Source organism: Arvicanthis niloticus, chromosome 18 (genome assembly GCF_011762505.2).
Source record: "Arvicanthis niloticus isolate mArvNil1 chromosome 18, mArvNil1.pat.X, whole genome shotgun sequence".
Classification (NCBI taxonomy): Eukaryota; Metazoa; Chordata; class Mammalia; order Rodentia; family Muridae; genus Arvicanthis; species Arvicanthis niloticus.
Window position 1 is genome coordinate 12252500 of NC_047675.1, and position 26301 is coordinate 12278800.

At 53.2% G+C, this 26301-nt stretch overlaps 3 protein-coding genes across 22 annotated transcripts in view; 2 read left to right on the forward strand and 1 right to left on the reverse strand.

Annotated features, from left to right (window-relative positions):
- Trmt1 (tRNA methyltransferase 1) overlaps positions 1-9937 on the forward strand; it is a 13119-nt gene extending 3182 nt beyond the window's left edge. For 5 of the 14 annotated variants that reach the window (XM_034522557.2, XM_076915526.1, XM_034522559.2 and 2 more), the window contains 16 exons: positions 84-284; positions 852-907; positions 1144-1289; positions 1562-1749; positions 5316-5431; positions 5512-5624; positions 6949-7097; positions 7254-7340; positions 7414-7483; positions 7570-7704; positions 7791-7876; positions 8297-8405; positions 8501-8577; positions 9289-9408; positions 9491-9620; positions 9754-9937. In XM_034522557.2, coding sequence (XP_034378448.1) covers positions 103-284; positions 852-907; positions 1144-1289; positions 1562-1749; positions 5316-5431; positions 5512-5624; positions 6949-7097; positions 7254-7340; positions 7414-7483; positions 7570-7704; positions 7791-7876; positions 8297-8405; positions 8501-8577; positions 9289-9408; positions 9491-9620; positions 9754-9915 — 1926 coding nt within the window. In that variant the 5' untranslated portion in view covers positions 84-102 and the 3' untranslated portion in view covers positions 9916-9937. Of the gene's footprint in view, positions 1-7; positions 285-851; positions 908-1143; positions 1290-1561; positions 4578-5315; positions 5432-5511; positions 5625-6948; positions 7098-7253; positions 7341-7413; positions 7484-7569; positions 7705-7790; positions 7877-8296; positions 8406-8500; positions 8578-9269; positions 9409-9490; positions 9621-9753 lie in introns of those variants that run through there. The other 9 variants (XM_034522561.2, XM_034522562.2, XM_034522563.2 and 6 more) reach the window with 5 other exon arrangements.
- A 1536-nt stretch (positions 9938-11473) lies between these two features.
- On the forward strand, positions 11474-14787 carry Lyl1 (LYL1 basic helix-loop-helix family member). The gene is made up of 5 exons (XM_076915529.1): positions 11474-11690; positions 11894-12084; positions 12701-13056; positions 13148-13239; positions 13966-14787. Exons 3-5 carry the CDS (start codon positions 12725-12727, stop codon positions 14376-14378), a joined length of 837 nt encoding a protein of 278 aa, XP_076771644.1. The 5' UTR covers positions 11474-11690; positions 11894-12084; positions 12701-12724; the 3' UTR covers positions 14379-14787.
- Nfix (nuclear factor I X) overlaps positions 14783-26301 on the reverse strand; it is a 95280-nt gene continuing 83761 nt past the window's right edge. For 4 of the 7 annotated variants that reach the window (XM_034522789.2, XM_034522786.2, XM_034522788.2 and 1 more), the window contains 3 exons: positions 25627-25774; positions 23439-23530; positions 14783-18700 (listed from right to left, as the gene is read on the reverse strand). In XM_034522789.2, the coding sequence (XP_034378680.1) occupies positions 18686-18700; positions 23439-23530; positions 25627-25774 (255 nt within the window). In that variant the 3' untranslated portion in view covers positions 14783-18685. The remainder of the gene's footprint in view (positions 18701-23438; positions 23531-25626; positions 25775-26301) is intronic. The other 3 variants (XM_034522795.2, XM_034522792.2, XM_034522793.2) reach the window with 1 other exon arrangement.

Below are 26301 nucleotides of genomic sequence, written 5' to 3' on the forward strand. Positions count from 1 at the left end.
ACGTCAGGCGGGTTGAGGCGCCCGCGGATGTCCCTCGCGAGGACGATTCTGTGGCTAAGCCGCCCTCTCCGTCCGGCCCGCAGCCTCTGTAGAACTCACATCATGGAACAGGAAGCCCAGGAGCCTCCCTCTCCACCAGAGATGGAGAACGGCACACGGTCCTGCGAAGAGCGCCCACCCGCGGCCCCGGTGGCGACTGTCACAGAGGGCGCCGCCAAAGTCGTCTTTCCCAATGCCAATGAGGTTTTCTACAACCCGGTGCAGGAGTTCAACCGGGACCTGACGTGAGCAAGGGGAGTGGGTCAGTTAGGTAGAGGGACGCAGTACTCGAAGGAAGAGAAAGTTGGTAGGGAGGAGTCAGCATTAATCAAAGGCCAGCATCTTGAAAGATGAAGGCACGTACCAGATTTCTATAGTAAGGGTCAGGACCTTGTATTCCTTTTAGGGTCCTCCAGCGTTCAAGGCCTGTGACTGCCCTTTTGCCTTTACAATGTCGTCGTGGACTTTGACTTCCTGGAGTTAATTCCTGTAGTTGTATTCACACAGACTTAACTCTTTTCTGCAAGTCAAATTTCACATCAGTTTATGTACATTGATTTGAGGGACTGGGGGGGGGGAGCTTTGCAAAGGTCACCTTCAGGTTTTCTGGGTTTAACTAAAGATAGAGCAGTTAACATCAAAGTTAGCCTTTGAGATGGGATTTTTCTTTATTAGAATTTGGGACAGTAGGGAAGGGACTTTATGGATTAGAGAGAGAGAACAACCTTTTCGACTGTCAAAGGGAGGACTGAAGACCTGGGCATGCATACAAGAGTTTACAAGCTGACCACCCCCACCATTTCCTCCTCCAGGTGTGCTGTGATCACAGAGTTTGCTCGAATTCATCTTGGGGCCAAGGGAATCCAGAGTGAGTAGAGGTTCAGTCCTGGGAGCAGGGGGAAGATTGTCACACATAAAGGTCACTTCCCACTTTACCCATGCCTCATTTAGGCCCTGAAAGCTCTAGGCTCTCTGCTCCTTCTGTCTTTCTCCTGGGGGTTCAGGGAAAGGCTTTCTTGCATGAATCATCAGGATTTTGGCCATTTGAAAGTTACAGTGAAATTTCTTAAAAGGAGCATTGATAGTCTCTGGTTTTTGCCTGAGTGACTGCAGTCAAGGTTCCGGGAGAGAAGAACGTGCAGAAAATAGCTGTGGACTTGTCTGATCAAGAGGGGGAAATAGCTGGAAAGAATGAGAACGTGGCCCCAGGAGACCAGCCTCGGACAGCTGCAGTTGGTGAGATCTGTGAGGTAGGGGCCTCAGAAAGAGCTGGCCAATTGGAAGTCTGGGTGAGAGGAAGGAACTGAGGGGCTCTAGAAGGTGGTTGTGGGAGATCCATAAGAGCACAGAAAAAGAGGAGACCTGGACATCAGTCAGCAGGATAGCTCCCTGGTAAACCACATGCTACAAAACCCCTAAGACCTGAGTTTGATCCCCAGAATCCATGGTGGAAGGAGAGAACTGACTCAATTGTAAATAAGAAAAGAAATAAGAGATGTCTTTCTTTGCTTACTTCCAATAGGAAGGTTTACGAGTGCTGGAAGGCCTGGCAGCTTCTGGTCTGCGTTCCATCCGATTTGCCCTAGAGGTTCCTGGCCTCCATTCTGTGGTTGCCAATGATGCCTCTGCCCGGGCTGTAGAGCTTATGCACAGAAATGTGGAGCTCAATGGTGTGGCACATCTTGTTCAGCCCAACCAAGCAGATGCCCGGTAGGTTGGTTGGCCATTGTCATTGGTGGGGTGGGACTGGAGGTAGAACCAGACCTTTGTGCATGCTAATCAATGGCTAAGCAACATCTCCAGCTCCTAATAGGGCCTAGGCCTTCAACTTATACTCTAGAATGTGGCTACCTGGGGACTAATTGTAGCCCTGTTTAGCCTCCAAGTATGACCTTGGGTTAGCCTTTTTGAATTTTTAATTCCCTTGTTTATAAAAGAATAGTAATTTTACAGGGGTTATGCAATTCTGGTTTTCTAATTTTTATTTTATTTATCTGTGCTTGAGAGACCATCAGTAGGTTCTCAGGCTTGTGTTGAAAGTACTCTTCTACCATGCCATCTGGATAGTCTTTTGAGAGCGTCATGTAGCCGAGGGTGGTCTAGAACTTTGTGATTGAAGATGACCCTGAATTTTTAACATTTAAAAATAGATGTACTTTACATATGAGTGTTTTTAGCCTGCTCATGTGTGCCTGGCACCCTTCCATGCCCGAAGAAGGTGTTAGACACCCTGAAAAGGGAATTACAGTGAGTTGTGAGCCATTTGGGTGCTGTAGAACGAATTCAGGCCCTCTGCAAGAACAACATGTGCTCCTAACTGGTGAGCCAACTCTCTGGCCTTTTTTACGTTTTTTAATTATATCATGTGCGTGCATGCGTGTATGTTCAGAGATCGATTTATAGGAGTCACTTCTGTCTTTCCACATGTGGGTCCAGGGATCAGATATGTAGTCCTGGCTGGCCTGAAACTCTGAGATCTGCCTCCCAAGTGCTGGGTTGTTACCACCCCTGGCTCTGACTGAATTTCTGACGCTTGAGTCTTTACCTGAATATAGGGTTACAGGCATGTGCTACCGTGCCTGGTTTATTCAGTAACGGGGGATCAGATGGAGCCTAGAGGTAGGTAAGTACTCTACCAACTGAACTTCCGTCCCCAGCACACACACAGCCCCCTTTTGGTAAGATGGAGTCTCATGAGTTCATGCTGGCCTCTCCTCAACTCTATGGTTGTGACCTTGGACTATTGATGTCCAGCCTTCACCTTTGTGATAGGGCTTTAGGCTTGATTACAGGATTCCTGGCTTTTGTTTTTCTGGTTTCTTGAGACAGGGTTGCTCTGTCTGCCCTGGCTCTCCTGGAACTAGACTGTAGAAGATAGGCTGGCCTTGAACTCACACAGAAACACTTTCATTTAGTGCTGAGATTAAAGCCATGTGCCTCCATAGCCTGGCGTCTTTTCTTTCTTTTCTTTTTTTTTTGAGACAGAGTCTCACATTGTGGCCCTTGGTGGCCTGGAAGTCATAGAGATTGCCTCTGCCTTCCCAGTGCTGGGATTAAAGGTGTGAGTTACCACACAGGCCCATAATGGCCTTCTTAAATAATAGAAGTGTATAGTCCAAACTTTGTATGGTGGTATTGTTTAATGATGAGGAATGTATCTACATATGGGACTTTGTTTTGACATATGGTCTGACCAATTTGAACTCAAGGTATCCTTCAGCCTCCCAAGGAGTTTGAAATTATAACTTTATACCACCAGGCTCCAGAAAGCCACTTCCTTTTCTAACGTTAACCTTGTACTTCACACTGCTCACCCGTCCCACCTCGGACGGACTCTCAAGGGCCTGCTCCTATTTTGTTGCTCCACCTCCTTTGACAAGTGCCTGTCTTTGTCTTGTTTTTAAATTTCCTATATTATTTTATGTGTAGGACTATTTTGCCTGGATGTATGTACAACACATGAGTCTGAGGAGGTCAGAGGGGGTCATTGGATCCCTTAGAACTGGAGTCATGGGCCACTGTGAGTCACCTTGTCGGTGCTGGGCACTGCATGTGAATCCTCTGCAACAGCAGCAAATGTTCCTGACCATCAACCCACCTCTTCAGCCAGATTTTGGTTTATTGGCTTATTTTGTTTTGTTTAGGGTCTCACTATATAGCCACAACTATTCTGACTAGTTACTATGTAGACCAGGCTGGGATTTGCCTGCCTCTGCCTCTCAAGTGCTGAGAGTAAAGATGTGCACCAGCACACCTTGGGTTTTTAAAAAACTTTTTTGTTTGTTGTTGTTCACAGCCACCCAGCCTGTGTGCTATGAACCAAACTTGTGTGCTCTTCTGAATCAAGTCCCCATCTCTGCCCGCCCCACCCTCCTTTTTTTTTTTTTTTTTTTTTTTTTTTTTTTTTAACCCTTTTAGCCAGGGTCTTACTGTGTAGCAGAGGAAGTCTCAAATGCAGGACCACCCTTCACCTCAGCTTCACAGTTGGGGAAGCATAGCTGCGCTGTAGCTTAGTGGTAGAGTACTCAACCAGCACTGTGCTGGTCTGTGCTTAGGCAGGTGATGCTAATGCTGTAGACTGCTGAAATACAGTGCAGGTGCAGCACCCTGCAGAGCCGGAAATGACTTCTCTCTTGACCAGCCTCAAGTGCACTCACATAAATGACGATTGTTCCAGAGTCAACAGTGGGACTGCAAAGATATCCCTGCTCTCTAGAGGACCTGAGTATTGTTTCCAGTACCATCAAGGCTGCTCGAAACTGCTTATAACTCCAGTCCCAGGACTCTTAACTCCTTCTTCTGTCTTCTAAGGGCACATGGTACACTCCAAGATATTCACATGATACACAGACATGTATGCAGACAAAACACCTGCACACATAAATCAATTTTTTTTTTAAATGTCAGCAGATGAGAGAAGCTAATTGTTGGCTGATCTGACCAGCTCAGTTTTTCACCTCCCCTGGAGTATACAGGTGCATGTGTCACTGGACTTGGTTCTAACCACTGGATTTTCTGTTGCTGTTTGTTTGCATTAGGTATGGTCTGTTTCCCAGGCTGGCCTTGAACTTGTAATTTTTGTGCCTTAGCCTCATAGTTAGCTAGGCTTGAACTACTAGGCTTGGCCTAGACCCAATTTCTTTTTCACCTTTTTTGTTGTTATTTTGTTTTAAATTTACGGGGGAGTGGGGTGGGGGGGGGATGGGGTTGTTAGTGTATGAGAGAGATTGAGATTAAGATCGAGCATGTGCAGGCATTGTGAAGCTGAGACTAGCACCTGAAGAGGTCAGAAGAGGATGTCCAAGGTAGTCATCACAGCAGGGGTGCTGAGCCATCACAGCAGGGGTGCTGAGTCATCACAGCAGGGGTGCTGAGTCATCACAGCAGAGGTGCCGGTGCATACTCTTGTCTTTTGTGAGAGTCACATACTCTTAACCACTGAGCTGCATCACTACCCTTTACAGCTTGGTTTCTTTATGGCTACAAGGGTTGAGGGACTTGAGCTCTTATTTCTCTGGATTTATAGGTGGAGAGACTGAGTCCTGTGTAAAACAAGAAATCAGTTACAAGTGGCCAAAAGGGCTGGGGTTTTGCTTAGCATTAAAACGCTTGCCTAGCATGCATGAGGCTCAGGGTTCCATCCATATGGCTAAACTATAAAAGAAAACACCAAATGGCTAAGCTAGCCTCAAGTTCAAGGGCAAAACCACTGTGCTACAGGAGACAGGGCAGGGCCTTGGTTTAAGAGGCTGTGATTTTGGGCCCCTCACGTCTAGGATGCTGATGTACCAACACCAGAAGGCACCTGATCGGTTTGATGTCATTGACCTGGATCCCTATGGCAGCCCTGCCCCTTTCCTGGATGCAGCAGTGCAGGCTGTGAGTGATGGAGGTGAGGCCGGCCCAGGAACACCCAAGCAGGTGCAGGGCAGGGTGTTTGGCGGGTTGTCACTGCCCAGCTCCTCCCCACAGGACTTCTGTGTATCACCTGCACGGACATGGCAGTATTGGCAGGGAACAGCGGAGAGACGTGCTACAGCAAGTATGGGGCCATGGCCCTCAAGAGCCGAGCCTGCCATGAAATGGTGAGACTCCCCCCAAGCCAGCCTGGGAATTGGGGAATAGGCTATAAGTGTTCCTACCCTGACTCTTTGAGCATACCTTCCTCAGATTCTGCTCAGATGGCCAGAACTGGACCATTCTAAGCTGTGATATGACTGGCAAACTAACTGATCTTTGACATCCTTGTTCAGTGGGCACTAATTTTTTTCTAGCATTCTATAGTGTAACTTAATTTTAAACAGCATTTTTGCTAGGTGTGGTGGTGCATGCCAGCACTTGGGAGGCAGAGGGAGGTAGGGCTCTGTGAGACCAGTCTGGTCTAAATAGGATTCCAGGACAGCCAAGGTTACAAGTGAAACCCTGACTCAAAAAAAAAAAAAAAGAGCTTTGATGTGTGTGTGTGTGTGTGTGTGTGTGTGTGTGTGTGTGCGCGTGTGTGCGCATACACATACGCTTTTACCTTTTTTTAATATTAGGGAGGCATGTGTGCCACACTGACATCATGGACAGCTTCCTGCAGTCCATTCTTTCCTTTCACCATTTGGATCCAATATCAGTCTTAGTGGTGGGTGCCTTTACCCACTAAGCCATCTTGCTACCTCAAAATGAGGATGCCAAATATTTCAAGCAGGAATTCTCCTGTGTGACCTCTCATGCACTGAATTATAGACACAGCACTAAGAAGAAAACTTGGTTTCCGTATCTTACTGGGAATGGATATTGTACATTCAAGGCGCTTTACCACTAAGCCACGCCCCCAGTACAAGAAGCCCTGGTGTTGAAGGTTTGAGACAGGCTTTCTCGTAGCCTAGGCTGGCCTCAAACTTGCTATGTAGCTCAAGTTCAACTTAAACTCTTGACCTTCTCACCTCTACCTCCCACCCAATCAATCCATCCATCCATCCATCAATCCTAAAGGAGTGTTTTTCCAGGTCTGAGCTGTAATCCTGGCTTAGCCTGTGACTCTGAATGTACCTTTCTGGCCCTTAGTTTTGCATCTGTTAAAGAGGTGTAGACATGGCATCTACTCTGTGCTCGGGAAGGTAAGACGGGAAGGTAGGGTCAAAGAAAGGTAGATCCTGTCCTTGCTCTTTAAAGTCCTTGTCATCTTTCAAGCCCGGGCAGTGCTTTTTCATGTCAGAGGCACACTCTCAGCTTGTGGGATAGGTTCAGATCACCTGTGCAGGCTCTGGTCATTTAGTGCCTGCTACTAGCCACAGGAATGATTGTCATGGCTCTGCAGATGAAGAAACTGGGACAGAAAATACTGGCTTGGGGTGGGGTCTAAGCCCAAGATGCATTTCCAAGTTTGTTCTTCCTGGCGTTAATGCCCATCCCTGCCACCAGGCCCTGAGGATCGTGCTGCACAGCCTGGATCTGCATGCCAACTGCTACCAGCGCTATATCGTGCCCCTACTCTGCATCAGTGTCGACTTCTATGTCCGGGTGTTTGTACGAGTTTTCACAGGCCAGGCCAAGGTTAAGTCCTCAGCCAGGTAAGCCCACAGGAAGGGAATCTGATGAATTGAGGGAGGAGATAAGACTTGTCCTCAGGGACCTTGGTGTCTGAAAAGGGACTGAGTCAGTCTGAGGGAAGAGTTGAGTTGTAGTGACCACATCAGGAACTCATGGTCTCTCCTGGGCTTCCACAGCAAGCAGGCCCTCGTGTTCCAGTGTGTGGGTTGTGGAGCCTTCTACCTGCAACGCCTTGGCAAAGCATCGGGAGACCCTGGCGGCAGGTGAAGAAGGGTACTTTGGGTTGAAATGAAGGTTGTCCTAGGTCCCCATCCCTCCAACTGCCTCTCCTTGCAGGGTCAAGTTCTCTGCAGCCTGTGGTCCTCCAGTGACCCCCGAGTGTGAGCATTGTGGACAGAGACACCAGGTGAGCCTAGGCCAGAGGCAGTGGGCCAGGGTCCTAGGACTCATACATTCATGCTCCTTGCTCATCTGAATCTTTGGGGTCCACAGCTTGGGGGCCCCATGTGGGCGGAGCCCATCCATGACCTGGACTTTGTGGGTCGAGTTCTTGAGGCAGTGACCACTAATTCTGGCCGCTTCCACACTTCCATGAGGATCCAAGGTGTCCTCAGTGTTGTTACTGAGGTATGAGCTGGACCTACACAGGGAGGGGGACCCTCTGTGCCCACCTTTGTGTCAGCACTCCATGCTACTCCATGCTTACCTCTCAGGAACTTCCTGATGTCCCTCTCTACTACACACTGGACCAGCTAAGTAGCACTATCCACTGCAACACACCGCGCCTGCTGCAGCTTCGGTGAGGGCCTGGGGCGGCTCAGACCACCATGGTCTGGTATATGCTTAGAGCAGAGCTGAGAGTTAATGTTTTATGTACATGTGTTTTGCCTACACGTGTGTAAGTGAGTACACCATCTGCATGCAGTGCCTGAAGAGGCCAGGAGGTGTCAGATTCCCCAGAATTGGAGTTAACAGAGGATTGTAAGCTGCAGTGTGGGTGCTGCGTTCCAAAACCCAGAGTTCTCGTTCTCTGCAAAAGCAGCGAGTGGTCTTAACCACTGAGTTCTCTCTCCAGCCCCCAGCAGTAGTTTTGATGTCACAGTCTGTGACATGGGTTGCTGGGAACAAAACAACGATGCCATTCCATAGGACCTGGTTGTGCCTACCTGGGTCAGCCTGTGCTTTAGGGTCGAGCCTCCTTTTTGGTTTCTGCACCCAGGTCCGCTCTCCTTCATGCTGGTTTCCGAGTCTCCCTCTCCCATGCCTGTAAGAATGCAGTGAAGACAGATGCCCCTCCTGTAGCTCTCTGGGACATCATGCGTTGCTGGGTGAGAGCAGGTGACCCCTTGGTTCAAGGCAGGAGGGCAAGGAAGAGGTGGTGGCTTGGGTGCTCCTCAGGCTTAACATCTTGATCTGTCCTCAGGAGAAGGAGTGTCCAGTGAAACGGGAGCGGTTGTCTGAGAGCAGTCCAGCATTCCGAATCCTTGCTGTGGAGCCCAGGTATGGGCAGATATTCAGGGGGAACAGGCTACCCTTCAGGTGCAGCAGGCACATGTACACAGAGGACAGATACCAGTTGAGGGAAATCCAGAACCTCTTTTCTACCTTGTCTTCACCCTGTGCCTTTTCTCATTCTTTTGCACCATCTGCTCTTTAGGCGTATATACATGAGAATATCTGGGTCAGATTACAGAGCACAGAAGCCTCCATAGCTGGCTCTTTCCTCAGTAGCAGTCTGAGCTCAGCACAGTTTGTCCCAGCGTGGGCCCTTTGCCCGGGCCCTTCTCTCACACCTCAGAAGCCTCCTGGACTAGACCACTCTTCAAGCGTTGCACCCCAATTTACGTCTTTTACCAAAACAGTTATTGAGCAGCATGTCCTAACACAACACAGTTTTATTTTTATTTTCTTATAGTGCTGGGGATAGAACCTAAAGCCTTACATATGCTGGGCGAGCTCTCTACTGGAGCCCCACCCCTCACCCTGCTTATTTCTCATTTGTCTTGTCTCTGATGCTGCAAAGTCAGTTCCACTGGAGCAGGTCCAGGCCTCTGTGTCAGAAACTCACTAGGAAATTCAGGTGGTTAGTGAACAAATGGAAGAACTCTGAGCCTGGCAGACCTGTGGTGTTGCCTCAGGGTGGGCAGGTTCTGGGGCTGTCTGTGTTCACCCTGCATGGCCGCTGCCTCCAGCCTCCACCCATTTGTCCAGGCTGAAGGCCAACTTCAACATCCGGGAAGACGCCAACCCCATCTCCCGCCAGCGAGGACTTAAGCGCTTCCAGGCCAATCCAGAAGCCAACTGGGGTCCCCGGCCCCGTGCCCGGCCAGGGTAAGTGGTAATGTTGTAGAAGTGAAGGTTTTCCAGGGCTGGGCAAAGATAAAGTGGGGTACAAGTACCCCTCTCTGCACAGGGGCAAGGCAGCAAGTGAAGACCTAGCAGATAGACGGAGGCTGCTACAGAATAAGCGGAAGGAGCCAGCTGAGGACCCAGCCCAGCGGGCAGCTCGCCTCAAGACATTTCCTTGCAAACGATTCAAAGAGGTGATTCTGTCCTTCCACCCTCCCTGCAATAGGGCCAAGGAAGGCATCTGGCTCAGCTGGGGCCAGGGATTGAGGAAGGAAGCCCCTCCCTGTGCTCACAGCCTGGAGCTTCATCACTCTGTTCTCTCACCAGGGTACCTGTCAACTAGGGGACCAGTGCTGTTATTCACACAGCCCTGCAGCTCCTGTGGCCTCTGCTGATAACCCTGTCACAGACTGTCCGGAGACTACCACCGAGATCTCCCCTGGACCAAAGGCTGCTGATGGGGGCATTCCTGGGCCAGGTGTAGACTGAGACAATAAAGAGATGTAACCTGCTGGTTGTCATTTTGAGTTGGGAGGCTGTCTGCCTGGGAGACTCTGCCTGTCTGAGGTGTGGTTGTCTGCCTGGGAGACTCTCTGCCTGTCTGAGGGGTGGTTGTCTGCCTGGGAGACTCTCTGTCTGAGGGGTGGTTGTCTGCCTGGGAGACACTCTGCCTGTCTGAAGGGTGGTTGTTCCTGCCTTACTGCAACTTTACATCTGTCATGGAAACTGATCTGGCTGCTCAGGAGAGCAGTTCGTCAGGTGGCCACAGGGAGGCAGCTGCAAACAGGCTACCTCCCCTCTTCCAACTATCCAGCATTTCCCCTACCTCCCCAGCTCCCGCCAGTCCCCCTGCAGTCTCTATCCTATTGCCTGGTTTCTTGAGCTCAGCTGCCTGTAGTTGGTGTGGTGGCGGAAGCCAAACCGGAACCAGACATTCTGTGCATCCGCTCCAGACCAGGTGCTTCCTGCCCTGCCGGCTCCTCAATAGGAGCATGCTCTCTGAGAACACAGGCAGGCGGCTGCCGGGACACCCACTGAAGAGATGCTCTGTCCCCTCCCCCTAGGATAGAGGATTAATAAGGAGAGAGTCCTGGGGCAGCACATAGACCCTTCACCACCAGTCAGAGAGTGAACCCTACTGTAGCAAGCTCTGCTAGAAGAGTCACTAGGGTGGGGTAACTGGGTCTTTGGCTTAGGCACTTTGCTGAGTCTGTGTGGCCACTAAGCCCATCTCTGGGTGTGCCCACAATTAACCAGATACAGGGGACAGACCTGTAGTGCCTGGAGTTTAGTTCATCTTAGAAGTCACCCCCCCCCCTTTTTTTTTTTGTTTTGGAGGCAGAATCTACACAACCCTGACTACTGGAATTCACTATATAGACCAGACTAGCCTTGAACTCGAGATCCACCTGCCTCAACTTCTGGGATCAAAGGTGTGTGCCAGCATGCCTGGCCCTTTGGGAGCTTTCAGCTGGGGTTCCAGGAATTTTGTAACTTAAAAGGATTTTTTTTTTCTTTTTATTTGTATGACTTTTCCCTGAATGCATGTATGTATGTGCACCATGTGCTTGTCTGGTGCCCTCAAAGGTGTCAGATTCCTTAGAACTGGGGCTAGCTGTGGTTGTGAGCCACATGTGGATACTGGTAACAAAACCCGAGTCCTTTGCAAGAGCAACAAGTGCTCTTAACCACCAAGCCACCTCTCTAGTCCCTAAGTTTCCAGAATTCAGAAGATCACTCCAGAATACCTGCCAGCAATGGACAGCACCCAGTTGTGGTGTGGCCTAGTGGCATCTTGGGGCGCTTTGGTGCAGCTTCTGGGAAACTCAGAGGGCTTTGACACACTCATTTCACCCTCCTGGGCTTGGAAATACGTTAGAAGTGCCACAGGTTCAGGACATCTGCACCACTGTGTCAGGACACACAGCAAGGCCACATTACCAGAATTGTCTCCTTCCGGAGCCCTATTCCTGGGTGTGTGTGGGGGGGGGGGGGTGCAGTCCACAGGGGGATCTGTAAAAAAGAGGAACTAGGCTGAGGCCCATGGGTCATGGGGCCTCAGAGGACCGGAAAGGGGCCCCTTCCACCCCCATCAGCATAGGAGGTGGGGTTCAAAGCCAGACCAACCTCAGAGGACACAGAAGCAGCCTTGCCTCCTTTCCCCTTTGCGTGCGTTTGGCGCTGGGCTCCTGAGGGTTGGGGTCTTCCAGCGCCTGCGGGGAGCGACAAGCCCCGAAGGGTGACTGGCCGGGGTAGACCAGGAGGTGCGCGCTCCGTGATCCCTGCCCGCTGGTTTCCTCCCGGGTCAGCACCGCTTCTTATCAGCCGCGGCCAGGCAGCCAGACCCTTATCTGCACAGGCCCAGCATCCTCTGGCCTCTGCGCCAGGGGGTAAGAGGGAGGAAGCCAGGCTGTCGGGGGCGGAGAAAGGGCGGGTCGGTCCAAGAGCAGCTCACTTTCTCTTGGAGGTACCCACAACGACGACTCTGAGGCTACTCAGGCCCTCCGGAGCCCGGGAGGTGGCGCAGCCCAGCTCTGAGGCCCAACGGGACCACCTGGAGCACACTGGCCGAACTGGACAGTGGAAACTGCCTCCTAACCTGGACTGACACACCTGACCACGTAGCCAGATCCTCCAAGCTGCGGGAACTGCTACAGGGTAAGAAAGACGCTTTGAACGTTAGGGAGTGTCTGTGCCTGTATTCGGTGTTTGTTAGTTCATGTATTCATTCATTAGCTGGGACCCACTAAGTAAGGGGGCAGAGGAGATTCTCCAGTTGGGGAAAACGGCAGCGATGTAGGGAGTCACACACTGGCAGGGTACCCTAGACTCTAGAGCCCAGCAAACATGCTAGGTGCTGATGGGGTTGGGAGCCAGTAAGAGCAGCTTTCAGCAAGGGTAGAGGCTCCTGGAACAGCCACGGAGAGGTGGCATGGGGTGAACCTTGGAGAGTCAGGGGGTCTTAGAGTTAGTCAGGGGATCCCTATCTTTCTTCAGCTGCAGGTAAGAGAGATTCTGAAAGATGGGAACTGGTTCAGAGACTGGGAAAGACGCCCATTACAAACAACTCATAGGGTTAGTGCTTCCTCCTGGGGAGGAGGCCCTTCCTTTCATGTCCTAGCAGTTAATAGGTCCACTGTTCTACCTTTGATTACCGAACCCCATAAACCCCTTCTCACCCCAAGGTGCTCTTATATTGAAAAGCTCAGGTTAAACAGGTGGGCAAAAGACAGTCTCTAGGCTTCTTTCCCAGTGACTCCCCTCCCTTCCACAGGCTAGCATTCCATCCTTGGAGTCCATGTGCCCACCCCAGGCCCAAGCGGAGGTGGGTTCCGCCATGACGGAGAAAACTGAGATGGTGTGTACCTCCAGCCCAGCACCTGCCCCTCCCTCTAAGCCAGCCTCACCTGGGCCACTCCCTGCAGAGGAGGTAGACCACCGAAACACATGCACCCCCTGGTTGCCTCCCGGCGTGCCGGTGATAAACCTGGGTCACACCAGACCCACAGGGGCAGCCATGCCCACCACAGAGCTCAGGCCCTTTCGGCCCTCCTTGCTGCAGCTCGCTGCCTTGGGAACGGCTCCACCCACCCTGGCTGTACATTACCACCGTCACCCGTTCCTCAACAGGTCAGTGGGCAGCTGGGACTATGGGCAGTGCTTACGTTTGGGGGTCAGGGTCTTTGCCTACAAAGTATTCATGACCCACACCCCCTTACAGTGTCTACATTGGGCCAGCAGGACCCTTCAGCATCTTCCCTAACAGCCGGCTAAAGCGCAGACCAAGCCATAGCGAGCTGGACTTGGCTGACGGTGAGCGTGTGTGTGTGTGTGTGTGTGTGTGTGTGTGTGTGTCCTTGTTGGGTGCCTACAGCGCATGTCTGATGAACCTGTACGCGGCCACAGGGCGAGGTATTTTGTGAGGTGCACCTCCACCCCCATCCCCAACGCAGGACAATCCACAAAAGTGATAGCTAATGCAAGACCACAGAACTGAGCCTAGCTTGGGGGCTTACCCTTGTAATCCAGACTGAGGCAGGGGAACCAGTTCAGAGGCCAACTTGGGCTATATGAGTCCCCAACAAGCCAAGCACTGTAGCCACATGGCCACAGTAGGATATGGCAGCCACAAGATGACACCCCTCAACTCCTGAAAACACAGTCATAAGAGACAGCCTTGGATTAGAATCACACAGAGCTGAGACCACAGTCAACCTCAGAACCCCAGCCACACATACAACAGCCACATCCACATGGCATGATCCCACACAACCACAGCCATCAGATAGGCCAGTCATCCACATGCCCGCAGCAGGCAAGAACAGGACCTTTGAGAACCTAGGGATACACTTGCTCAGAATGAGACCACAGGATGGACTTCTTAAGGGATCACATCGTCATCAAGAGACAGCCAGGCTTAGCAGTCCTGATGTCTACACAGTCTGGGTTCAAACCCCACATGGGTGTTGGTGGTGTTCAGTGAGGTCGGCAGTGGGCGCCCTCTGTCCTCTACGATGACGCTATCCCTTGGGTCCTCAGGACACCAACCCCAGAAGGTGGCTCGGCGAGTGTTCACCAACAGCCGCGAACGCTGGCGGCAGCAGCACGTTAACGGCGCCTTCGCGGAGCTCAGGAAGCTGCTGCCCACCCACCCGCCCGACCGGAAGCTGAGCAAGAACGAGGTGCTGCGCCTGGCCATGAAGTACATCGGCTTCCTGGTGCGGCTGCTGCGAGACCAAGCGGCTGTGCTGGCCTCCGGCCCCAGTGTGCCCGGGTCCCGCAAGCCACCTGCGCACCGGGGCGTGGAGAGCAGCGCACGCTGCGGGGCCCGACACAGAGTAGAGGTTGCACGCTCGCAGCCCATGCTTCCTGGGGACTGCGATGGCGACCCCAGTGGGTCAGTGCGACCCATCAAGATGGAACAGACGGCCCTGAGTCCTGAGGTGCGGTGACCCAAGGCAGAGGCACCTCACCTGCTGCTCAGTGAACTCCCTGTAAAAGGGTCTCAGGTCACCCAGATGAGGAAACGCCCCGTATCTCTAGACAGGTGACTGGCGACGCCGGGGGTGGGGGGATACTTTAAAGAAAAATTTCCCATAGGCTACTTGAAGTGGCTTTGCCAGTGTCCTCTTGCCAGGGCCAAGGCCAGAGAATCAACAGGGCCAAGTAGCCAAGGGATCCCAGAAGTCCTGAGGGAGGTAGGGAAGGGTCTGGAAGCCTTCGCACTTCTCATCGGCGCCCCCTGCTGGAGGCGGGAAGACCCTGGACAAGTGTGGGAGGACCTAGGCCATGAAGTCCAACTGGTTGCGCTCGAGCCATCATCCTGTTAACCGCCACAACGAAGACTCAGGCACTCTTGCATTTGTTTTTCTTTATTTCTTTATTTCACATACACATTAGCCATTCAATGGAGAAGCCGAAGAGAGTCAGGCAAAGATGGTATAACAGAAGCGCAGTGACGGGGGTGGGGCGGGGCGGGGCGGGCGGAGAGGGGACAGACGGGCTGGCTGCCTACTTGCATTCCGCTAGGACACTGAAAACCCAGAAAACAAAACAGACAGTAAACTACCCTTGTTTCTTATGTATCTCAGTGCAGAGACGGGGGAGGGGGATTGGAGGGCAGAGAAGGGAGACCAGGCTGAAAGAGGAGCAGAGGGAAGGGACGCTAAGGGGGAAGCACACCAAATCCATTAGTACTATATATAGAGAGAGATACTCGTATATACTGCGTTTCTTAGCCTAAGAAGAAACTTGTTTGACGGGACGGGCGGCCTTTGCGGTCCGCGATGCTGGTGCTGGTGGGGCGCACGGATCTCCCAAGAGGGGCCAAAGCAGGGGCTGGCCCCAGCTGGCTTGCGCAGGGGGGACGCCCCGAGGGTGGATGGGGTGGGGGGAGCAGAGGTGGGGCTGGGGTGCCCCTAGGGCTCTCGATTGGGGGACAAAGTTCTCATAACTTTATTGCTCCTTTATTTTTCTCTCGTGGGGGGGGGGGGGTCCGTTCAGCACGGTCGGAGTGGGGAAACGGTGGGTCGTCTGAGCCACCCGGCCCCTCTGGGACCCAGAGCGCGGCGTCCGCTCCGCCAGCACGGGGGTGAGAACAAGGCACTAGGTCGGCCGGCCAGCGCGGGGGCGGGTGTGTAAGGCAGTCGACAGGGCTGGTTGCGGGGTAGGGTGGGGCTGTGTGCCGGGCTGTGTGCGTGCGTGCGTGCGGGCGCGGGCCTGGGCAAATCGACCTGTCAGCATGGCTGGACCTGTCCTGGAGCATCGAACCTCCCGGAGGGAGGGGGAAGAGTGGTGTTACGTTGGAAGGGGTGGGGAGGAAACTACCAACTTGCTGAGCGCGCTCCTGATTAATGCTGGTGAGGGTCAAGTTGGCATCTGGCTCAAAGAAGGGCGCTCGGAATGGGGAGGGAGGGAAAAGGGACGTTTGTTCGTTGGCATTGACCTCTGCGGGGGAGGGGTCCGGGGACCCCCACCGCGCCCCAGTGCCCGGAGGGGGAGGGGGCGAGGAAGGGGGAGGGGGCGCCTGGGGAGACCCGCGGCCAGAGCAGCCCAGCCGCGGGGCGCACGCCGCTGTCCCGTTCCGTTAAACTCAACAAAGAAGGGATATGCGTGTTCCTAACAAGTGCAGAGTATTTAATTGATTCATAAACGTATGTATAATAGTTTGTGGGTTTTTTAAAAACGTACTTTATAATGTAATAAGCACCAGGGTTTTATGTTTAATTATCTTAAAAATAATTTTCTCTCGTCCTTTTCCTTTTGATCTTGTGTTGGTTTTTTTTTTTAATGTCGAGGTGTTTTAAAAATAGAAACTGTGAACGCTTTCTTCAGCCCTCCCACCGAAACCGAACGACGAAACAAATTAAAACCCCAGATTATCCTCGTCAACGCAGGAAAACGGCAAAAAAACCAACCAACCAAACCAACAAACAAAAACCCAGAAAACTATCAGAAAGAAAAAATAAAGGAAAAAGGAAAACACTCAGCTTTCATCCCCGCTAAGGGCAGGGCAGGCCCAGTTCTTTTAGCGTCCCCAGAGCCGCGAGGACATTACAACAAAAATAGAATTTTTTTTCTTAATCTCTTAACATACAAAGATAGGAAAACTCTCTGATGCATTGCACTTGGTTCAATGAAAAAAAAAAAAGGTTAATTTCCCCTATAATTTTTTGTGGGTTGTTTCCTCTCCTAAACACGTCCCCACATCTGTCGCCCTCATCGTCCCTGCCTGCCCCTCACACCACCACTTGGGAAAGGAGCGCCACCCCTTCCCCAGTCCTCCCGAGGGTACCTCGCCGGGCACTTGGGCCCCGGCCCAGCTGGCCTGCAGCTTCTGACCTCGCCCGGGGCGTGTGCCCCGCAATCCCACAGTGCCCACAGCCCGACTGTCCTCGACCGACCGAAGAGGGGCACGCGGCCGGGCAGGGACCCTCTTTCGCTAGCTCTTAGCTCTGACCCTGTTTAGCCAACCGAACTGAAAAATCATTGCACTTTGACCGCGCGTCACGCCCGGCCCGCCCGGCCCCCCATCCTGGGGCTCCCTCCCCTTGCACTGGGAGGCCCCTGGTGGGATCTCCACCCCGGCCTGGCCCTCGACGCCGCAGGGGAGGGCTTCGCTCAACTTCCACACAGAGCGCCCGGACAGCCGCCTCGCAGCCCCGAGCTCCCTGCTAGCGGCCATTCGCCTGCTCAGGGCCGCAGCCTCACCAACTAGATTCTCAATAAATAAAGCCCACAACCCACCCCCACGTGGTGCAATGTTGGACCGACTTTCGGAGGATCCTGACCTGTGCTTTGTGTTTTCATACCGGAGAGAGGCGCAAGGCCTTGAGAACGGGCCTGGGAGGGGAGATGCAGGGAAGGAGGACTAAGGCACAGAAAGACAAGCCAGAGGGGCCCAGTCACCCTGCAGGGGGGCGGGCGTGCTCGCGTTCCCTCCCTCCAAGGGGGCTTCTCAAGACCCTCTGGACAAGCCTCCACCATCCCTTACAGGAGGAGGGGGCTGGGAGGAGAGCTGCTTCCTGTGGTGTGTTACGAAATTGTTCCCAAGTTGCTCAAACAGAGGAGGAGTTCCCAACTGTAACAGCGAAAGACCCAAACAATGACTGCCCCACCCCTAAATAAAGAGGAAAGACATTACAGCTAAAATCTAGGGAGAAGTGGCCACGGGGTGTGGTGGGTAGGGAAGGGGACCAGAAAAGCTCCAGAACACTCTTTTAAAAGGATGACACCCCCCACCCTCCACAGGAACTCAAAGTCTCGAGAGCAGGACGCCTACCTAGCGCAGGTGGAGGCTGCCTTGTCCTCGCTCAGCTCCGGGGCCCTTTCTGCTCCACTCTCAGCCGGCCCCTGGAGGGCTGTGTGCGGCAAGGGCAGGGGCAGGGCAGAGGGGCGGAGCGAGGGCACCTGCATGCAGGGCTGGGGTGCGGGGCGACCTGGGGCCGACTCCCTTCACTAGGGGCGCGGCAGAGGGCAGCAGCCCTTGCGGCCTGCGGGCGTGGAAGTGGGTGCCTGCGCCGGGCTGGGCGTCCAGTCCAGAGCATTCTAACTTTCCTGTGTTCTGTACAGAGGGGGTCCAGCCCGAGAACTGCCCGGGCGGTTGAAAATGGGGTGGCAGAACACCAGCTATTCTGGACTTAGGCTGAATTCAGCTAGCTCTAAGGAGCATCCCTTGCCTACCCTGGGAACGCCCTCGCCTGGTCCAGAGAAGATGGGGCCAGAGGCCTGAGCAGAGGCTCCCAGGAAGGGCAAGAGGGAGAGGGAGGAGAGATGAAGTCCGGAGGGGAGCTCGAATGTCTACTATAGTTACGAGCTGTTCCTCTGGGCTCCTGGGGAAGCTTAGGTCCAGCGGAAGATGGGGTCCCCAGGAACTGCCGGGGTGGCCGGCCAGCGAGCTGGCTGCTCCTTCCTGGGAAGGCCGGGCTGGGTAGGAGGAAGGCAGTCTTGTTGCATCTTTTCTTTCTGTTTGCCCTCTGCTTAGCAGAGTCCGCTTAGCATGCTTCTTTCTGCTTGGCTGCTGGTGTACAGCTCCGCTGAGACCCCTTCCGAGGGCTCCCAGAACTGGGCGGCTTTGGAACGCAGGGGTACCCGGGCTGGAGGAGGGAAGGGCTGAGTGGCTGACGACGTCTAAGTTTTTCTTTTCGGTGGGGCTGGGCTGGGGGATATTTCCATGTCTCAAAATTTCTTCTCCCCCCTTTTGAGGAACCTCTTTTTTTTTTTTTTTTTTTTAATTTTGTTGTTTCTTTGTTGATCTTAATCAGAGGAACCAGGACTGTAATGGGACCAGGAAAAAAAAGCGACCGTGAGAACAGCTGGGGTAGGTCCCAACTCCCATCTCACTCCCCCCCAGCCCCCACCCTATGATCCCCAACCTCTACAGTGAGCTCAGGAGGAGGGGCCAGGGTGCTGAGCAGCAGACCCCAATGGAGGAAGCCAAATCACTCTCTCCACCCTCTGAGGGAATCCCCCCCAGACCCCAGTGCGAGAGTCCAGCTGGCCTTCCAGTGGGCACGGTGCCCAGCGGGTGGGACCCCCATGGCTGGCACTGACACAGACCTGGGTTCTGGCCATGTTTGCAATTGTTTAGGTTTTTGTGTGGGACCTGGAAGGTGGGGTGGATGCCAGGCTGGGGCTTTTGTACCCACAGGGTTTGGGGGAGTAGGGTGGGGGTGGCCCAGCTTGAGTTCTTGCTGAGTTTTCTTTCTGTCCCTTTGGATTAAAAGCAGAAATTCACGTCTGTACATCCCAGCCAATGTCCTGTCCCTCAGGCTGAAAGACTGGGGGCAGGGAACCACATGGCTTCGGTTCCTACTAGGGCTAGTCCTAGGGGAGGGGGCCAGAGCCCACCCACCCTGACCAGTCATGGGCCTTTAAAGCACCAGACTGGGGAAAGAGCCTGAAGCACCCTGCGGTGGCTATTGCTTCCCTAGGGAAGCCAGCAGGGGGCGCTGCCTTCCCGCATATAGGGCCTTGCTGGCAGTGAACACACAGTATACACAGGGTGGACCCCTGGGGCTGGCTGCTTGGCAACGCCCTCCATCAAAGGCTCGACTCTGGTTTCCTGCCCAAGAGGGAGTGGAGGACTCTATTCCAGACCTGTTTTTGCTTGGGTTTACCTAGCAGTATCATCACAACAAAATGAGGGTCCCTGATATTGCAACTGGGGATATCATCTTGGAGCTCTATGTCATAGACTTGGGTCTACAGGACCAGACAGAGCCAAACACACACACACACACACACACACACACACACACACACACACACACACACACACACACACACGATATACTATATACACACCAGATGCTGCCTCATTCCATCCTTGTCCCAAGCCCACACTGATGCCAGGCACACACAGAATGCATGATCTTGACCTGCTTATAGTCACAGTCCGCAGAGGACAGAACTCAAATGCAGGGAGTAGGCAAGGGCCTGTGATCCCATTTGCTGCATGTGCAGCAGACACGAGCAGGGGATGGGAATGTCTGTGCTCTGCTTACATAGGGTCCAGCCTGTTAAGTTGAGGTGAAGGCTCCTGGGGTGGCCAACTTTTCAAAAGAAGCCAGAGATCCAGGCAGATTTGCATGTGAAATTTTCCAATGTTTAAAATACTGCTGGAGCCAGGCATGGGTGGTACATGACTTTAATCCCAGTAGGTGGATCTCTCGATAGTTGGAGGCCAGCCTGGTCTACATAGTGAGTTCCAGGACAACCAGGGTTACATTGAGACACCCTGTTTCAAAAATAAACATACTATTAGAAGCCAAAATCGGTGGCTTGTTCTTGTAATCTCAGCACTTAGGAGACTGAGGCAAGAAGACTGTGGAATTTGAGTACAGCCAGGACTTCACAGTGAGTCCTAGGCCAGCCTGGGCTACAGAATCAGACACTGTCTTGAAACTCAGAGAAATAAAAAATACTATTGGATCTAGGTATGATGAAACTTGCTAGTAATTCCAACACACGGGAGGTTGCACAAAGGGACCAAGTTTGAAGCCAGCCTATTATATCCTGGCTGAAAAATAAAAAATAAAAATAGAAACCCTACCACTATTGGGCTAGGAGTATGGCCTTGTCTAGCATATCTGAGGTCCTGGGTTCCAACTCTTATTTGAAAAAGTAAAAACATTACTATTCCAATATTGGTCAGCTCATGCTAGACCCTGTCCCTCAGGCTCTGGTTTGGGACTGTATTAAGTGCCCATGTGAAACAGGGTCATTAAACACAAGAATTAGCAATGGGTTTGGAGAAGCACAGTATCTTGCTCCTTTAGTCCCAGTATGCAAGGACCCGAACTCAATCCCTAAACCTAAAGGTAGAAAAAGAGAAGTGACTGAAAACAATTGTCTTCCGATCTCCACATGCATTCAGTGGTACATGTGCCCATCTCTGGGCCTTGCACACACTCAAATACACACAAATAAACCAAAAACAAGTTCAGTCTTCAAAGAACCCCCAGAATTTTCTGTGCCAGTGGCATCCTAAATGTGCCACCCAAGGCAGTCACTGATAGTGTGGTGGTTTATGAGCAGGAACACTTGAACTGTGGCTCGTAGAATAAGGTATGGAGACAGCCTCATCCCTCAGGGATGCTGGTGAGTGCTCTACTACTGAGCTCTGTCTCCAGCCCCAAGCTTTGCTCTAACTAATGTCAGGGCACATTGCTACACATAGCCAGTGGTGAGGATGACAGAGGTGTAATGGGTGGACACCCAGAAATGTGGGTACGGGCTGCCACAGCAAAGGGTGCTGCCCATCAGTGATGCTGGGTACCTGGCAGGATGTGCAGAGGAGGCCTGCCTCGCTCTGTGGGTTCTCAGGCAGCTGCCCAGAGTCCCACTTGCCCACTTATTAAAAGCCAGGTAAGGGCCTGGAAAGCTGAGGTGGGAACTCAGGACTGAACTTGCCAGTCAGGAGAGCGCTAGGCTTCTAGCTCTGGTGTTCTAACATGGCTACAGGGCATGGACTCCACCCTTCCTCTGTTTCCTAACAGACACAGGCTGGTGGAGGACACCCGGGACACGGGGGTGGGGTGGGGGGGTGGTGGCAAGGTCTGAGCTGGCTCCTGTACTATACAGATTTTTAGTTTCAAGAGTGACACGGGGACTTAGACTTAGAAGGGCCTCCACACAGGCCTGGGGAGCAGGGGTCTGTTGTCAAGGCCAGCCCAACTTTCTCTGCTTACTCCCTCCCTGCTTTCCAAGCTGGGCCCAAAATTGATTGAAACTAAGTTAAAAAGCACTGTTTAGAGAATGATAAAATTGCTAAAATTTTCTTTTCTTCCCTCATTCTATTGTCCTGTCTCCATCTGGTGCTCCAAGGATCAGCTAAAGTCACCGGTTACTGTGGAAACCACTCCTGATTGTCCCACTACCGCCTTCTGCCTGCCCCCAGGCCCAAGGGCTCCTGCTCTGGGGTGCCTAACTTTCATTTCTCCACAATCCCCAGACACATCTGACCAGTCAAGGATCCTGGGTCGGACTCATTTCCCCACCTGAGACATACAGCAGTGAGGGAGAGGGAGAGACAAATTGTTTCCCAAACTTCCCTCAAACTCTGACTTGGCCTCAAAACATCCAAGTCAAGCAAGCAGAGAAAGTGAAGGAGGGAAAACTGAGAGAGGGAGGGAGGGAGGGTTCCAGCAGCAGCCGAGCAAGCGCAATGGCAGGGGGAGAGGGAGGGAGCAATGTGCCAGCCCAGAGCTGGGAGGGGAGGCCGCCTGCTGTCCCTTCCTCTGGCACCCCCTCCCACCTTCTGCCAGCAGGGCTTTCTCGGCCTCCCTGGCACAGAGCAGAGTGGGCTGGCTCCAGACCCTGCTCAGAGCCATTGTTTTTCTTCTCAACACCCCCAAGTTCAAGTTCATCTGGGTGTTACATCATGTCTGGTTGCTCCTGGAAACCAGACGGGTCAGACGTGACTCTGGGGAAAGGGGGTGGGAGGCTGGAGGGGGTTGAAGTTCCCTTCTCCTCCCTCCTCACCACTAGGGAGCTCTGAAGTTTGACTAAGTTGTGTGTGTGTGTGTGTGTGTGTGTGTGTGTGTGTGTGTGTGTGTGTTTTAAAGGAAAAGAAAGAAAGAAAAAAAGAAAAGACCCTCCAAGCACACACACAAAACTTTCATCCACCAAACTTTCTCTGGACTGGGGCCTCGGCAGAGGCGGGGCAGGAGCCAGCAGAGGTGGCCCAGAGGCTCTGAGCAGGGGTGGATTTCCCAGGGCTGAGGAAGCCGGCAAGGAAGTGTTTTTATAAAATTTACAAAAAGAAGAACATTTGTGTGCTCTTACTGAAAGCCCTGGCCCTCTAAAGCTGCCCCTGACTTGTTCCTGAGGTGGGTCCTGCCTGGGTTCTTCCCACTTTTCTCATCCTTTCTAGATACAAGCACACAAGAGATGTCCATGTGTGCACGCACAAGTGCACATGCATTCTCAAGGCAGTCTGGGGGCCTCATGCTGGAGGGCAAGCCTGGCTGGTCTCCTTTTGAAAAGTCGGGGTGGTATCAGTAGGAACTGGGGGGTTCCAGCAGCCTGACCTTCCTCCTAATGGGACTTAGGGGTGAGGCCTCCAGGACTGCAGCCAGTTCTGCCTTGCCCTTGATGCCAGTCTGTGGGCATGTGGCCCACCTGACCTACTTTGTCCCTCCTCCACCTTCATCTACCCTACCCAGTGCCAGGGAAACAGGAAAGGCCAGGGTTAGGCAGGACAGGAAGAGATCCAGGAGATAGGGCTATCTTCCTATTAGTACCTCTGACTCTCATCTTTGCTCCATCAGGATGGCCCAGAGGCCTCTGGCCTCAGGCTGCCTTTCCCAGGTCCAGGGCTGTTAGAGCTAATTATCCAATTAGCTGATTAGCCAGGGAGCCTGAGGCTGCCTAGGGAGGGTACTAGGCTGGGCAGAAGCCTGGGTGTGCGGCTCATAGAAACAGCCCTCCCCAAGACTCCCCGCTTCTTTTCTCATCCCATGATGTGCTCCCGGTGTGCACACCTCTGCATGCGGGCGGGCAGCTCCTACCTGAGACTGCTGTGGGATGTTCAGAAAGTTGCCGTCCCGGGATCCGATGCTGACAAACCGGTTGGCAGAGGAGGCGCCTGTCGTTGTGAATGCTGTGGGGAGCAGGGGAGCGGAGAAAGGGAGAGACCAGGTCAGGCTATGGGACCCACCTGGGCACTGCCTCTCTGGGCGGCTGAGAAAGGGAGAGACTAGGTTAGACGTGCTGCAGGGTAGACTGGCAGCAGGAAGGAAGAGTGAGGGCTGCAGTTGGGGAGGCCAGGCTCCAAGCCCTTCCTCTCCCTGACCAGGAGCACACACATATCCTCCTGTCTCAGCTCATCAAGGCTGGGGTGAAGAAGGGCCCTTGAGGCTGCAGCTGAAGTCCCTTGGGTCAGTTCTGTCCCTACTGAGACAATGGCTGGCACCAGGTTTACCAGTGGAGGCCCTAGCTTTTCTACTTGAAGGGCAGTGCAAAGGTGGAAGCTGAGCCTGGGCAGCCTGGAGCAGCCTGGCTGGGCAATGGCCCTGCCATCCAGGTCACCGCTCCAGCCCTACAGCCTCACCAGGGGCTGTACCACTTACCACCTTGGGCAGTCCCATCGGTTGGCAAGTGGCTCAGGAACTCACAGGAGTCCAGTGGAAGGCTGAGCCATCAGGAGTGGTCACAAAAGGACCTGTGGCCTGGCTGCCTGGCTCGTGCTGTGGCAGAAGGACTGAGGTACATGCTACTCTCTTCCCATCAGTGTGCTAGGCCAGGTGACAGAGAAAGAGGCCATAGACAGAGCCCCAAAGCTCAGCCACCTGGGGGTGGGGGTGGGGGACAGCTGTCCAGTGCCCCAGGGGAAAAATGAACCCAACACTCCTGAGCTCTTCTGGGGTGTCCAGCTGAACCTGACAGTTGGGAAACAGCCCTCAGAGGAAAATGGAGTGTCATTGTTGGCCTGGGAAGCCACCCCTGTCTATACCAGACACATCCAGGACATGCTCACCAGTTTCTGTCCGCCTCTCTCTAGAAGTGTGCTCCAGCCTGGTTTCCTCCCCCACTCTGCCCACCTCCAGTGACTGTGATCATGTCTAATGGCATATGCAAATGAGAAGATGGCATGGAGAGAGCAGGGAGGGGGAAAGAACTCAAACCACGGGAGGGAGAGAAGGACAGAGAGCGCGAACAGACAGGAGTGTTGACATGGGCCACCCTCCCATCCACTCCTGCACAGTTCCAGTTCAGAGCTCTGCCCACCCCTGTCCCAGCCCAAGAGATCGCGCCGCCTGCCTTCTGCCTCTCCTGTCCTTCACGTCGGGTCTAGCTGGGTCTAGCTCTCCACTTAAGATTTTTCTTCTCTTCCCTTTAGCAACATTTGTCATTGGATTTAAAGGGGGGGGGAGAAAGAAAGGGGAGGGAGGAGGAGGGGAGGGAGGGAGGTATTAAAAGAAGAAGCAAGGACCCAGTGCCCCCCTTCCCCTTGGAACTTACAACCTGAAAAAGGAACTGAGGGGAGAGAAAGGAAGGAATGGGAGGATAGGAGGAGGGGAAAAAGGGGGGAAAAAAAGAAAAGAAGAAGAAGAAGAAGAAGAAGAAGAAGAAGAAGAAGAAGAAGAAGAAGAAGAAGAAGAAGAAGAAGAAGAAGAAGAAACAACCAAATGGGAGACGGAGGGAAGAAGGCATTGGAAGCAGCCTCCTGCATCTTCAGAGGCCCAAAGGGCCAGATGGAGGTGAGGGGCAAGGCAAAAAGAAGATGACAGTGGCATCACCTTGTGGTCACATTCAATTTGTTTTGGTGTGTGTAAGGGAACAACAAAACAACAACAACAAAAAATTGAAAAACAAAACCAAAAAATCAAAACCAAAAACAAAACCAAAAACAAAAGCAGCAATCAGGCATGAAGATGGCATGGCTGTGCCTCCCGCCCCCCTACCCGCGCCAGCACCCCCGGCCCAGTGCCCCACTGCACTCTCCCTCCCGCCCCCCAGAGGGGCCTGGGCCAGGGCCTGGCTGGGAGCAGTGGGCAGGGCTCATGGGGTGCTGGCTGGTGTAACTGAGGCCCCGGAGGCGTGGCCAGGGCTTAACCCTGCTCATCTGGAGGGAGGCTCTGAGGCGCTCTGGGTAGGGGCTTTGTCGGGAGGGGGCACTCCTCTTTTTGCAGTGGAGACTGCGTAGATGGGCCAGGGATGCTGGGCGCTGTGGTATCGGTTTCATCGTCCACTTACAAGGTGATGGAGGAGTCAAGGCGGCGCCGTCTGGGGCCGTGCTGGTGGTTTTGGAATCAGGCATAGGAAGGGGCACAGGTCTGGCCACTGGAGGCGGCGGCGGTAGCAAAAATGACCCCGGGACTTTGCCCTGGCCGCTACCGTTGGGCTGCGAACAACATAAATAGAGTGACGCATGAAGGCACATCACACACAGACACACGCTCGCTCCCCTGCGCGGCTGGCCGCTTGCTCCTGAGAGCAGGCGCTCCGATGGAAGATGCAGGAGTGGGAGGGAGGGGCCTTTCCTCTAGGCACAGGATGGAGGAGGGCATAAGGCCTCTATTTGGTCTCTTGGGTGTTTCTCTCTGTCTCTTTCTTTTTTTGTCCTCTTATGGAGTAGATAGAGGAGGGAAGAAGGGGGGGGTGTCCGACGGGTGATTCCTCATTTCTTTCTTTTTTGATCAGGATCTTACTGTGTAGCTCTGGCTTGCTTCAAACTCACCATGTAGACCAGGCTGGCCTCAAAATCACAGAGCTCTACCTGCCTCCGGCTCCCAAGGGCTGGGGTTAAAGGCATATTCCACCACACATGGCTGATTGGTCAATTTTTAAGCAAGATGTTCTAGGTACAGGAATGAACCACCTAGTGATGTACACCACTGCACCTACAACAGCCGTGCTCACAGCAGGAGA